A 13212-nucleotide genomic window follows, 5' to 3' on the forward strand; every position below is an offset into this window, starting at 1 on the left:
ACTGAAAATTAAGCAGTCGTCGTGTGGAGTATTATATGGATGGCCTAGCCAAGAGCCGCATGGCGCACGAAGCCAGCCTTCATTATATGAGCGAGCGATGCTAGTACTTCCTTGCCCACGAACACGGCACAAGAGTGCCCCCGGAATACTCCTATAATTGGCTGGTTGGCACGAACGGGACCCGGAGGTCAATTTCCTGATAGGTACATGGTATGCTAGCATGGCGTCTCATGGTCCGCCCCGATACCCAGATCAGGGACGGGAGTGCCGTACGGCACCTGGGATTTGATGGTTTGGAGGCATCCGGCGTTCTCATGTGCACATGGCTTGTCAACCATTGCCCAATGCGTTTTCCTGAATTGCAAGATGAGAATGTGAGACATCGTGACGAATGGGATGTGGGAAGGGAAAAGTGAAAACTACCCTCGACAGCGTCTCTGAATTCCTCGGTCCCGCAGGTCGAGATGTCAACGAGCGTGTAAGTTTCAGTGAGGCCGACTATTCCCCTTACCGCTTTTGGAAGGCCTGATTGGCTAGTGAGAAGCTCCCCGGAGTTTTAAATCTCTGGCGTTCGCGCTGTCCAGATCTGCTAGTCCAAATCTCACCCAGAGTTTCCTTGTAGTCAGAGAAGTCTTTCTTGTCAACTTTGCAGCCATATGGCCGACGACGGATCAGTGCTGTAGATAAACAGACACATGACAGTGGTTCAGACGATTCAATGCGCATTGCGAATACTGGCCTGGGCCCAGAGCGGCGGATCCCTTCAATTGTAGTAAGATCTCTGCTCGATATCCATTCTGATGGTCAACCCCGCACAATCGATAAATCTTCAGCCTGAACGTTTAGGAAATAAAGCGCAACGCCGCGACCACCCAGACGGCGACCGACCCCTGGACTGAGCAAACTTAATAGTTGATAGAGTTGCATCGAGGACGCACTAGAACGATCCAAACACATGAGCATCCGTTGAAGTACGGTCGTAAACCGGCTGGTGAGCTGCCCCCAGGCTCCCTGAAACAATGTCAATACACGATCGATTGGAATTTGACTCTCTGTAAAACCGGTGCTGTGCTCACCTGTCAATTTATTTATATCCCAATGACCCGCTCAGAGCGCAACTATGTCAAAAATAAGATTGATCATAAAATTGTGAAAGCTGTCAACGGCCAATGCTCAGTATGCATTATCAACAGCGATATTATGGTTAGTCACACGACTCCAGTCGAAACAACTACAAACGACGGCAACTATTCCTGCGCTGGCGAGCCTTCAGCCACATCAGGCGCTAGAAGTGACGTGAATGGCCACAGGGAGTCGCAGCGAAATAATAGCGAACACAACAGATCTTGGCACTAGCAGGTATTGCCATACGAGAACACATGCCGATCCTGTGAGCAGAGCCATCTGCGCAAGCCGTGGAGAAGCCGAGATTGCTTTCGACTGTCATCCAGTCGAAGGTCAATCGCCCCAGTCGTTCACACGACTGGGGTGACCAACACTGCGTAGCAACGATATCAGACGCTGTGGCCATTTCGGTCCTGGTATGGCTGGCATTGGGCGATCCTACGCCGCCGTCAATGGACACGGTAGCTTCCACGTGTGACAACAATGGAGCGAGCGCCACGTTACCGAGGCGACAGAAGAGTACGAAAGGCTTGCGGATCGCAAGGAAGATACACACGGAGGAATGCAAAAGAAACCACACAGATCCAATGCGGTCGTTGACGTCTCCTGTGGCCACGCCATCTGCTCTGTTCTTGGTAGAAGTGTATAGCCTGCAAAGTAAGCTTGTATCCACGCAACGAGCACCAGATCATGGTGTTCAATATCAGTGGATGCGGAGTCATGCCTTCTGGCATGGTCAGTGACCCCGCAGGGCTGCAGGGACAATCGGGTGCCTGACAACGGCATCCCATTTTATGATCTTTTCAAAGTGGCGTGCGCATGCGGTTGTGGGGACCAGATATGCCAAGGCGGGCGCTCGTATTTGGACAAAATCTACGGGACCAGTAGTGTTGACGATCGACGTTGAGGTGCCTCACGCGAACATGAGCAGGAGATGCCGTCTATGCCGCCTACACCTGAACTTGCATGCAGAGAAGTAATATCGGATACAGTTCTGACTAATTGCCGCAGTGCGCATCAGCTGTACGCGACCCCGAGGACCCACAAAGACCTGAGCCCAGCTAACTCACCTGAGCGCCATAACAGGCGAAACAGCGTAGTCTATCAGCATTTGGGTACCATAGTGTTTGCTTTGAAGGAGGCGGAAACCCAGGCATTCTGGAAGGCGATGCTCGTATATTCGTAGTGACTATATGCAGCAAACAACACTTCACGCCGACGGTCGCCCTGCACGCCTATCCGCTTTTCTCTGCTCAATCTTCGACAAAACGGATTACTGAATTAACCACGCCGAGGCACAACGAAGAAACATACCCATGACCTTTTGCAATCGCGATATGCTTGAAAAAAGTCGAGGCATTGATCTCTGTCATAGTCGTTGCGGTTCAAGCAATCCATAGAAGCCTTCGCCGCACCCTCACAAGGACTGCTCTCGGACGATATGTAAGAACGGGCGGTAGCGGGTGGGCGATGTTCACTCACTCAATGAATTTGGATGTGACATTACGACCCTGAAGCGCAATGCGGCAAGCGGGTTATGCGGAAAGCCCAGTCAGGTCCCCAAGAGCGGTCAACCGTAAGGCCGCCACGCGAAGGCTCGTACCTTGAATTTATCAACGTAGTTATCCGGCTTAACATTGTCCTGAGGGTCCGGCAGGGGCGTTTGGGGAGCCCGAGTGCTATCGGTAGCGGCGACAGCCATTCTGGTACCGTCTGATGATGGAAGTCAAACCATGCAAGGCAGACCAAGCAACGCAATGGGCCGTGGTGGATCAGACGTAAGAGCGGTGGCGGTGTTTGCGAGTATTTGGCATCGACTTCGTTCCTTGATGAAAGCCGCAGATCTTGTTACCTTCACCTCCATGACTTCACCTAGAATTCATGCTACAATGCACTTGACTATGAAATCTACTGGTCGTGAATTTCTGATTGTATCATGCTGGACCAAAGGCACAACCGTGCATACGCGATTACCCGACTGCCCTGTTGTTTCGACGGTGAGTACGACTCGATGCGCGTTGACTACTTTTTTTCTCGCGAATTTGCACCCTTCGTACGATATCCCATTTCTCTGTCGGCCATACGGCGTCAGGTAAGCAACCAGACGGACAGCTGGATATCCCGTGCGACATATTAGAAAATAGACGCCATGAACGTTGGACGACCTCAAGCGGAACTATCCGAAAGAGGTGACCATTTGTTCTATGTCAATTACGACAGTGAATCATCCTGACATAATCACACCAAATTGTCATCAATGTCACTACTTTCGACTCAGGCTGCGTCTCGTATTGAGTGAGGGTCGGTGTACAGTGGCTCAGCTGGCTGTGATACGTCATTGCATGCTTTGTTCCCTAATCCCGGCCTCAGCCACAGGTCCTCGTGCCGCAGATGGATACAATGGCCTTCTTGTCCTTGTTGTTTTTATTCTTCCTCCGACCTCGATCCCGTGAGTGGTTGTGTCTGCGGGTGGCTCTGTTACGCTTGGACCTCGCATAAAGAAGTTTTCTAATACATGTACCGTCTTGAACTGCGCCACAACTCATCCCTGGCCCCTGCAAATCCGTCCTCTTCTCTTACATTCTCTTACTGTTCATACCAGTGGTGATGTACGACCCTACACCATTATCGCTCTTCGGCACGTTCGCCAACGTTGACAAGGACGACGCTCAGCCATCCTGTATAGACCCTCGCGAACTAATTCTTCGGCGGTACCCTCCTACGGCTGAGGCGCAGACAGGCACCATCGATTCGACCGCATATCAATCGCCTGTGGACCCTTCGTCCGAGCCTGATCTCGCAGACGGCATGCTCACTGACGACGATGAGGAATTATATGAAGACCAATCGGAGTCGTCACCGATGTCGGTCGAGATGGACCTGCCTTCCGATGACATGAACTTGCGCATTGGTTTCGAGCTTGAGGGTTGTCCGCCAGGAACCGGTATACGTCTCTCGAGACACGAGGACTTCTGGGAGGCGACTGCTCCACATGTCGTCAACGGGCACAAAGCTGTACGGGACTATGCTCCAGACTTCTTTCGATATATAGGTACCGTGGTCGTGAACATTCGCGTATGTCCCTCGCTTGTTTATGCAAAATACTGTCCTAACTCCTGTGGTGCTATACACCCATCTATTAGTGGCCGCAACGTCCCCACAGTCCTATACAACTAGGGGAGTTCTGGGTGCATAACAAAGGAAGGTCGCAAACTATCGCCGACCTTCTTGACTGGGTCATGGGGTTGACTCTCCATTTCATCGAGGTGTGTGCAACTCACTGCTTCCCCGAACGACACTCATGCGACTTCATATTCTCAGATATGCGAGCGGATTGCGCCGGAAATTTTCGAAACCCCGAGGATTGCTTATTCTGACAGACCAATCGCAGATCAGATTTATATTCGGTCACTGATATGCAATGACGGATTGAATTTTGAGGTCAAATACGACGTAGATTGATTGCTTGTCACATTACTGACGTTTGGATGCCCAATCTCAATGTTGTGCGAGTATATCGAGATGCATACGTCTGCATGTGTGCAACTACATTCGAATATGCAAACCTCATCCCGAGCGACGTTCAAATCAAACGCGGCATGCTAAAGGGCCACTTACACTCCTTTCAGGTAAGTCAAGCCATTTCACTTTTCCCAGTGCCTTGGGCGATTCCCTGTAGTCACTATCTCAAGATGTACTCTTGATCACAATGTGGCCTAGATGTATCAATGTTATTTGCTGCCATAAAGAATGCAAAAAAGCTGTTCAGCCCTCCAATCCCCTCCGACATGATCGTATTACACAGGTGTAGTGCCACATCTATTCAGAGGCATGATTTGTGTGGCGTTGTACATGGCAGCCACAAAGACCCGATGCGAACAATCCATGTTGAGCCTCATGGTCCCCGCGCTGAGACGGGCTCTGACGTAGGTGGGTGGCTCGGCATGTTGACAACCACAATTGAACGGACTGTGCTTTCTGCGGAAGCACAAAGGCAAGGGGCGCTTTTACCGCCCGTTGCTGGGCTTTTCGAACAACCACATTGCATTTATTGCCATGCACTTGTAGCTTTATCTACTGTATGATGCAGGTGGGTCGGACGGATGCCTTTCCCTGGGTCTCGTGTCAGAATATATATACACCGCTACCTGCTAGCTTTGCATGTTCGTGCACCCAGTCTTCTCACCGCTGATATTGGGTCTACTGTGGCGAACGAGGGCCACGCTTCGACGTTGCCCATGGCTCAAGATGACCGGACTCTGCCCGTGGAACTTCGCAACCTTATCATCAAAGGGCCCTCAAGCTTGAGACTCGCTTCAATCAGTCCGTTCAAACAGGGACTGAAAGGACCCCTCCCGGGACTATCTTCGCTGCCATATCTCACAAGCCCTAGGATGGAAACTGTTTTGCAGATAAACAAGGATACTTATCCGTGGTATAAGAAGAATTCAACGTCACTCAGTGCCGAGCCAGGCGACGGTCTCTCACACCCGGCTGGTCAGCGAATCCCATTGTACCGAACCGACCTTCGTACTCATGGTGCATGCCTCGCGGATCTCCTACACGAGAGCTACTGGGAGGAAATTGCACCCGTCCTCTTTGGCGGCAATGACCTGGCCGAGATGCACGGCCGTACCAGAAGCTACGCATCAATCGTTTTCACCGTCTCGGTATGTCATTGCTTGCAGTCGACCATCTAGTGCTTCCTCATTGATGACTTTGGTGAAGTGGCCACCCTATCCAAAGACGTCGGAAGCATTCAGCAGCCACATCTGTCTGAAAGACAGCGTATGGATTGACGGTCTAGATGATTGCCGGTCTGATCGTGCCAACGCCCCAGCGACCATGAATGTCTCTACGTTAATCAGAAGGGTTGCCGAAAGTTTTCGTGAGTTCATCAAGGTACCTATATTCCTATCTGCCCAAACTTCTAGCTGACGGACGTATCGACAGGAATGTGAAAAGGAAACACCGGACCCTAATGCTCCTGACTACTACAGATTCGGTGAGGACCATCTGACCCTAGACGATTTGTGGATCGTTCAGATCTATCAGATGTCTGGGAATTACTTCCGAGCTGAGGTTCAGGTGCCTGCCTCCAGCATCTGATCGCATTATGGTCCCCATGTTCAAAAATAGGTTGAATTACATGAACTACGTTTCTCACCTGGAGCCTGCACATATTGAGCAATTGAGCAAATCCGCGCAGAAGACGGCGGCCAATTCACGAAGGTCGTTCGAGATGGACATTTACAGTCTCGAATCTGGCACACTCCTAGCATGGAGGCGTCATTGTGTGCTAGACTGTGCCGGTGGTAGGAAAGTCTTCTCAGCTTCGGCGTTTACAACCTGCTATATTTAGTGTGTAATATGTCGCCGGCCACCACAGGTCAATTGTCGCAACATCCGCACCATCACACACAGGAGCGATTATTACGAAAGCACCATGATTGGTTTCCTCGAGAATGCGAATACCGTCTGAGTTCTGTCCTGATGCTGTGAATGCGGCTGCGGGTATACGTTCGACGCAGAGAGTACTTGAGAGTCAAAGCTGTGGCCGCAATAGCTATCAAATTGTTGAAGACAGTTCTTCCGCTATGTGACATGAGACCGCCGGCTAGCTACACATGTTGCCTTTCTATTTTTCATTGGCCAGTGCTGTCTAGGACGGCTACTGAATAAAGTCTGTGCAATTCAACTATAATGATTTCTCAATATCAGTCATTCTTTGATGGACGCGCCACTACAGACACGATGCGAAGTGCCGCTCTCGTGTGCCAAGAAAAATGTCCCGTACTTACGTTGAATAGCACAGGATTAACTTTGAGACGCCTGGGACTTGCGTTATATCAACCTATTAGTAGATTCTGTGTGTATTTCGTGGTCAGTGCACAGCTTCGCAAGATCGAAGCGCAAGCCATTTTGAGCATCCCGAGTCGATCCTGCAGCGAGTGACGCAAACCACGTGCGTGACCTTTCGGGATCGCCGCGCTTGGCTGCAGACCAACTCTGTCTTTAACCACGACATATCGTCCTCACCCTCACGGTAGACGGGGGAGCAATGCCCACAGAACTGCCCTACGCCGCGGATGCTGAAGTTTCGCTATCTTACGACGAGCTCGAGGTGCGGGCTTCGGTGTCTTCGTGAGGCGGAGCCCGAATCTCACTCACAATTCTTACTCGCAGGTTCTGCGCCTCCAGTACCAGAAAGAGCTTTCTCAATCGCATGTAACGACGCAAACAAAGTTCAACTATGCTTGGGGACTGGTCAAGAGCCCTATGCGGGAGCACCAGGCGGAGGGCGTGCGGCTCCTGCAAGGTGTGTCGGCAGTCCATGCAGTATGTTATTATCATTGAACACAATCTCTCGTGTTTGCTCGATGGTCCGTCACTGTCAGAACTCTACCGGGCTGAGCCATCACGCCGTCGCGAATGCCTGTACTACCTGTCCTTAGGCCATTACAAGATGGGGAATTACGACGAAGCGAAGAGATTTAACTGTGCGCCGCCTCTCTACCTAGATTGTGTTCCAACTTCATGACCATATGTAGCATTACTCATGGAGAAGGAACCCACGAACCTGCAAGCACAAAGCCTTGCTTCGCTTATAGACCAGAGAATCACAAAAGGTGCGTCACTACTGTCTTCTGCTCCCCGCCTTAATATTATCCTTGCACTTTACTGACGCATCTTGACCTCCCGGAAACTTGACTTCCGACATTGCTCGTGTCTTTTTGTGGCACGGTTGGCTTCTTCCCACTTATCAGAGGGCTACATCGGCATGGCAATTGCTGGAGGCGCGGCGGCTCTGGGCACCATCCTCCTTGCATCACTTATACGGCGAGCTACGCGTAAATGATTGCGTCCCTTCTCTATCTAACGTCGCCTCTTCTCCGTAACGTCTTATCCCCTACGACCCGCCATCACTCAGTACACCTCATCCTGCATGATATTCCACGCTGCCACCTCCCCGGTACTGTGGCCGACCGGTGTTGACAGCTCGACCTCATTGTCCCTCCCGTTTCGGCGTGATTGAACTTGCCACTGGATCGCTCGCGTTGAATAGCAGGGTATATATGTTAGTAACACGGAAATACGCATAGGGGCGTGCATGCTAATGATGTACGCCATGATCTCCATTACCAATTGACGACTGTGGGTTCCCCTCGTGTACCGTTCCTGGCCTTCCGCGTCTTCTATTTCATCTGCAAGAGGGCTGTCATAGGAGATTGTGCGGCGTGTCTAACCCTCAATAATTATTACAGATCCCAGAAAGTGGAGCACATCATGCATCGAGAATAGTGGTACACTGCAGATCTTTCGACAACAGAGCTACGTAGTGTACAGGCCTTCGTTTAGCAGATCAAATTCGGAATGTCCGTGAGTGCATCTTGTGAGCCCCGGCCCAACCTCATGTTGGAAGAAATTGACCTACATTTGATCAGAACATGTCAGCATTTGAACATTTGAATAAGCCTAGCCACCCAAGTACCTGCTTCAGCGAACATTTGCGCGTTCGTGCGCTTAAAAGCCACAATGCCAAGTAGCACGAAGCCGATCAGGACGCCGACTTCGAAGATGATCCACAAGGCTGCCCAGACTGCGTATGCGATACGTGACGGATCAGCTTTGTCGGCGTTAAGCTAAGACGTGATAAAGCTTGAGTCGGGACTCACCGTGCGCTTGGACTTGGGGAAATAGTCTCGCAAATTGGGTGGCATCGGAGTCATTCGTCTTGCGGAAGTACTTGTCGTCCGCGATGTCCCCTGCAGGGTCAAGTTAGTCTTTCATCGGAGTCGTCTTCCAAGTGGCGTCGACTTGAAACAAGACGTACAGACGACGTAAAATACGCTGTAGGCGATGAGCAAACATCATACGGACAATGGTGGATACACACTTCATTACGCCCACGAACAGGCAATACCATCGAAGAGCTTGTCTGAACAATGGCTCTACTCAGCAACAGTCTCCTAGAGGATGGGCCCTGCACGAACCCATGGTCAATGAACCAGAACCCAACAAGAATGCCTTCGTAGATGACGGTCAGCAATATTATTCTACGAGCCACATCATCAGCAAGATGTATTCAATACTTCCGAACAGAAACGTACAGCTTGTTGCGCACGAGAGCAAGAGGCGCAACGAGCCCGAGGCCTAGCACGAAGCTCACGATCTTGGCCATGAGGATATCAAATCCGGCGAGGACGAATACCCCGCCGAATAATGTGGAGCCGATGTATCCCGCAGAAAGGATGGCGAGAGCATTGCCACCCTCTACGTATGTTGCGCCTCCGAGGTCGGGATCGATCGTCACTTTGACTACACTGCCACCGGTCATCACAGCCTGAGAGCACAGCATCAGGCGAGAGAAAGAGGGATTTCTAGCGAGACGTACGGCGACGATGTGGCAGAATTCGTGCCACCCGATGGTGAATAGTTTCAATGGGTTGATGAGAACACGGGCTCCTGGGATGACCCATAGCGCGAAGATCACCACCGTATACACGACGATCTTCGATATATTCAGCACGCTACGTCTCAGGACAATGTCGAATAGCAACGTACGACATAGATCGTAGGCGCCTGGTGTTAGAGAGAGCGATGTCAATTTACAGGAAGCACACGAGAATCAGAGTGGAGTTTGGAGGACGACAGTACGCTACCTGTTCACTTGTAGGCGTAATTGGACTCATGAAGGTACCTTGAAGAGATAAATCGTAATAACAGCGGAGAGAACGACGATGAAGGCGCGATCGTCACGGTTGTGGCACCCTGTGGGTTGTGAATAGTAAAGTGCAGTGGATGAGTAGGGCAAATGTCCGCAGCGGCAAGGCAGAGTTTGCGTGGAAAGAGTCTTGGAGGAAATGAATAGTGTTCAGCCATCCCAGAGCCTCGTGGAGTGTGGACTAGAATGGCTTCTCTCGTGCGAGTTCCCCGTCCTCGTGTTTCGCGCACGCATTTGGCAGATTAGATACCATGACCAGAATTCATTTGGAAAGGAGCTCGCAAACGGCTTATAGTAATCTTGAAAAAAGAAGAGCTGTAGGAGGTTAACAATCGAGCAGTTACTCTTGTGTGCCCATAAGGATGTGGCCCGGTCATTCAGAGTGCACTCGGGCGCACCTGCCGACAGGACGCAATTTCATAAAGTTGACCGTCACCTTGCGTGCCTGTAACATTTGATACAGGGTGAGACACCTTCGACTGCAAGGCTCAATCGTGGAAAGTAAAAGCGGGAATGATAGTTCACGACACGAAAGTGGCGTGAGCGCCCGACGCGTTCAATGATCGAGACGCGTGCGTCACGTGTGGGCGCGACTTGTTTACTGCTCTGCGGAGTTTTAATCCTGCGGCGCGGTATATAAGCCATGGACGTCTTCATGTTCTCTAACGAGCCCTTTTGCCTCCCCCACCACTACACCTCGTCCTTTTTGTCTTGTAACATCTACAGCTTTTGAAAATGGTACGTCAACTATGCAAAGTTTTTGTTTGAAACAATCATTGAAAATCAAACTCCAGTCTGGCAAGGGTAAAGCGTACGCGCCTAATAACCAGTTTTGGAGGTCATGAGAGCTTATCTCTGTCTATCCAGTGGCAAGTCTTCCTCTGGTAAGGCTGGAGGTGAACCGGGCAAGTCGCAGTCGCGTTCGGCAAAGGCTGGTCTCCAGTTCCCGGTCGGTCGTGTCCACCGTCTCTTGAAGAAGGGCAACTACGCACAGCGTGTGGGAGCAGGTGCTCCTGGTGCGTCTGGCCACAATCATAACGCATAGCCATTCCCACTGATTGTTTTGTGATATAGTTTATCTCGCTGCTGTTCTTGAATACCTTGCTGCTGAGATCCTCGAACTTGCGGGTAACGCTGCTCGGGATAACAAGAAGCAGCGTATTGTTCCCCGTCACCTGCAACTTGCCATTCGTAACGATGAGGAGTGAGTACAGGTCGCTGCAGGAGATATTCGTCAAGTCTCATAATTGATTACAGGCTTAACAAGTTGCTCGGCGATGTCGTCATCAGCCAAGGTGGTGTCGTACCCTTCATCCTTCCCGAACTCCTGCCGTCGAAATCCAACAAGGGCAAGAAGGAGGGCGCCTCACAGGAGGTGTAGATTGTTCGGACCCGCTTTCTCTGTCACGTCAGGATTGTATTTCTGTACTCGTTATGTGTCGTATTGTGCTCCCTAATTGCATCCCCTAGTGTATTTTACTTGTCACTGGAGTGAAGATTCGTGTTGATTTAGTGTCGACAATTGCTTGTGCGCTTCAACTTATGCAGAAAGCTTTCACCAAATGTTGTGGACCACGGTGAGTCATTTGCTAAATATGTTGGGAAGCCGGTCAGAGTCGGCGCATCCTATGCTTCAGGATTGACCTGAAGGCAGCTCATGCACCCCGGAATAATACCGCATAATAGGCTGGCTACAGCTATCACCTCAGCAGGATGTCTTCCTCTCTTAAGCAAACGGCTGCCAGCTTTAGATGATCAAGCGACTGCCTGCAGAAGGTCTCATGCGACTGGGGAACGACGCGAATGACATAGCAGATAGCAATCATTAATAGAATAGTAGAGGTAAAGGTCAACCGTCTCGTATCGCAGCCTCTGCAGGAGCCCGTCAGAATTCGACAAGCAAAAGAACAACACACTGCTGCAAACTCACTGAAGAACTCATATGACAACCAGCATAGCGCATTGCTCGGCATAAACGTCAGCACGCGAGGCGCGAGGCCACGCGTAAAGCCCTTCCACCCGTCCCGCGCCCAGATGATTCTGAACGCGTCCATCATCCCCCGCGAGTGCCTGATCTCCATGTCCTGCGACGTCCCGCGCGTCTGCAGGAGCGTCTTCGCGACGTCGAGTGGTGTTGTCACCGCGCCCGCGACTCCGCCCGCCAGGCCACCCGAGATGATGTGCGTCGCAGGCGAGTACACACCGGAGGGGTTGAGCAGCGTCTTCAGCTGCTCGTACGCCGTGAACTGCACGGCGGTGAAGGGGACCGTCATCGTGAGCGTCGTCGGATACGAGACGTAGAACGCGGAGAGGCCTTCCGTGTGGTAGACCGTGCGCGCACAGGTGATGGCGGAGCGGAATTCAGATTGGTGCACCTGCATTCGTTGCTTGATCACTGTGAGCGTAAGCAGGGGCGTCGGCGGGCGGTCGCGCATGGGAGCAAACAGGAATCTCACCGTCAAAGGGGTTCATCAGGGCATCGCTCGCGATTGTCGCGGACGCCCCTGCAAGTGCTGGAAAGTGTCACGAATACAATGCAACGCGTCCGCAGGGGCAAGCGGCAGGATTTGTCTAGATCAGCCAATCGGTGGGGAATGCGAGGTTGTCTAGGACGCACATGTCGCCAGCCATTGATTCCGGTTCCCCTGCTCGTTTCCGCCCGCCAGCTCCTTCACCGCCTCGTACGCCCCAAAGTGCACCGCGTGCGCTGGGCCTGCGCCCATGATCACCGACGAGACACCGCGCCATAGCGCCCGCATGCCCTCCGTCGACGATATCCGTGTGAAGGCGTTCCCGATGCCGGTGTACACCGCCGATGGCGACGTCGCGAACACCTGCATTCGAGTCTGTCGGGCGTCAGCATCGAGAAAACGGGAGAAAAAGACGAAGAGACGGACTTTTATGCTGTCTACCGGGAACATTACTGCGTGTTCTGTGATGCCAGCCTGCAGAGCCCATCGTTAACACCCCGACTGGCCTTGAGCGATGCAAGCTGCAGTGACCGCTCCCTGTCCCGAAAATGTGCAGGCACTCACCAGCGCACCGGCCATCATGTTCACCTGGGGCCACGCAAGCCGTCAGCATATATTTCACCATCCAGACACATCGCTAGCGACTCACATAAAGGCCTGCATTGGGGTCCAACCCCTCGTACTCAATCTCCTCTGATACTTCCATGATGTTGGGAAGTATCTCAACTAGCTCAACGGGCTGTACGAGCGACGTGGTGGGCAACTGCGGGCGTTGACGGACGTGAAGATTTGTTCTGCGGCACCAGACGGCAGTGACTCAGAGGTGCGCGGTGGTGCGTGGCCTGCGGTATATATAGGCCCGTAGCGCAAGAGTCCGCTAGCAAACCTCGA

General features: G+C 51.9%; 7 protein-coding genes across 7 annotated transcripts; 4 read left to right on the forward strand and 3 right to left on the reverse strand.

The window, feature by feature from the left end:
- Window positions 1-230: 230 nt before the first annotated feature.
- POSPLADRAFT_1032679 (hypothetical protein) lies at window positions 231-838 on the forward strand (the record flags this gene model as incomplete). The annotated part of the gene is made up of 3 exons (XM_024476878.1): window positions 231-374; window positions 407-478; window positions 653-838. The coding sequence occupies 3 exons, from the start codon at window positions 231-233 to the stop codon at window positions 836-838; spliced, it is 402 nt and encodes a 133-aa protein (XP_024341072.1).
- A 1442-nt stretch (window positions 839-2280) lies between these two features.
- On the reverse strand, window positions 2281-2898 carry POSPLADRAFT_1065533 (hypothetical protein). Its single transcript, XM_024481961.1, has 4 exons — window positions 2729-2898; window positions 2608-2636; window positions 2440-2551; window positions 2281-2383 (listed from the first exon to the last, which is right to left on the reverse strand). Exons 1-4 carry the CDS (start codon window positions 2825-2827, stop codon window positions 2336-2338), a joined length of 288 nt encoding a protein of 95 aa, XP_024341073.1. The 5' UTR covers window positions 2828-2898; the 3' UTR covers window positions 2281-2335.
- Window positions 2899-3525: 627 nt separating this feature from the next.
- POSPLADRAFT_1136874 (hypothetical protein) lies at window positions 3526-6607 on the forward strand (the record flags this gene model as incomplete). Its single annotated transcript, XM_024484738.1, has 8 exons — window positions 3526-3574; window positions 3728-4200; window positions 4269-4391; window positions 5194-5215; window positions 5281-5795; window positions 6079-6213; window positions 6445-6486; window positions 6515-6607. The coding sequence occupies 8 exons, from the start codon at window positions 3526-3528 to the stop codon at window positions 6605-6607; spliced, it is 1452 nt and encodes a 483-aa protein (XP_024341074.1).
- A 579-nt stretch (window positions 6608-7186) lies between these two features.
- On the forward strand, window positions 7187-7984 carry POSPLADRAFT_1137080 (hypothetical protein; the record flags this gene model as incomplete). The annotated part of the gene is made up of 5 exons (XM_024484754.1): window positions 7187-7249; window positions 7312-7444; window positions 7524-7625; window positions 7677-7754; window positions 7893-7984. The coding sequence occupies 5 exons, from the start codon at window positions 7187-7189 to the stop codon at window positions 7982-7984; spliced, it is 468 nt and encodes a 155-aa protein (XP_024341075.1).
- Window positions 7985-8536: 552 nt separating this feature from the next.
- On the reverse strand, window positions 8537-9818 carry POSPLADRAFT_1054898 (hypothetical protein; the record flags this gene model as incomplete). The annotated part of the gene is made up of 10 exons (XM_024480571.1): window positions 8537-8556; window positions 8618-8725; window positions 8802-8891; window positions 8960-8976; window positions 9023-9064; window positions 9120-9182; window positions 9237-9469; window positions 9521-9637; window positions 9691-9708; window positions 9789-9818. 10 exons carry the CDS (start codon window positions 9816-9818, stop codon window positions 8537-8539), a joined length of 738 nt encoding a protein of 245 aa, XP_024341076.1.
- A 706-nt stretch (window positions 9819-10524) lies between these two features.
- On the forward strand, window positions 10525-11370 carry POSPLADRAFT_1168487 (hypothetical protein). Its single transcript, XM_024488013.1, has 5 exons — window positions 10525-10588; window positions 10645-10661; window positions 10718-10866; window positions 10925-11054; window positions 11108-11370. The coding sequence occupies exons 1-5, from the start codon at window positions 10586-10588 to the stop codon at window positions 11229-11231; spliced, it is 423 nt and encodes a 140-aa protein (XP_024341077.1). The 5' UTR covers window positions 10525-10585; the 3' UTR covers window positions 11232-11370.
- A 329-nt stretch (window positions 11371-11699) lies between these two features.
- POSPLADRAFT_1045371 (hypothetical protein) lies at window positions 11700-13027 on the reverse strand (the record flags this gene model as incomplete). The annotated part of the gene is made up of 7 exons (XM_024478737.1): window positions 11700-11722; window positions 11781-12245; window positions 12307-12363; window positions 12468-12696; window positions 12748-12795; window positions 12886-12909; window positions 12971-13027. 7 exons carry the CDS (start codon window positions 13025-13027, stop codon window positions 11700-11702), a joined length of 903 nt encoding a protein of 300 aa, XP_024341078.1.
- Window positions 13028-13212: the final 185 nt, after the last annotated feature.

Source organism: Postia placenta (assembly GCF_002117355.1).
Source record: "Postia placenta MAD-698-R-SB12 unplaced genomic scaffold POSPLAscaffold_4, whole genome shotgun sequence".
Lineage (NCBI taxonomy): Eukaryota > Fungi > Basidiomycota > Agaricomycetes > Polyporales > Adustoporiaceae > Rhodonia > Rhodonia placenta.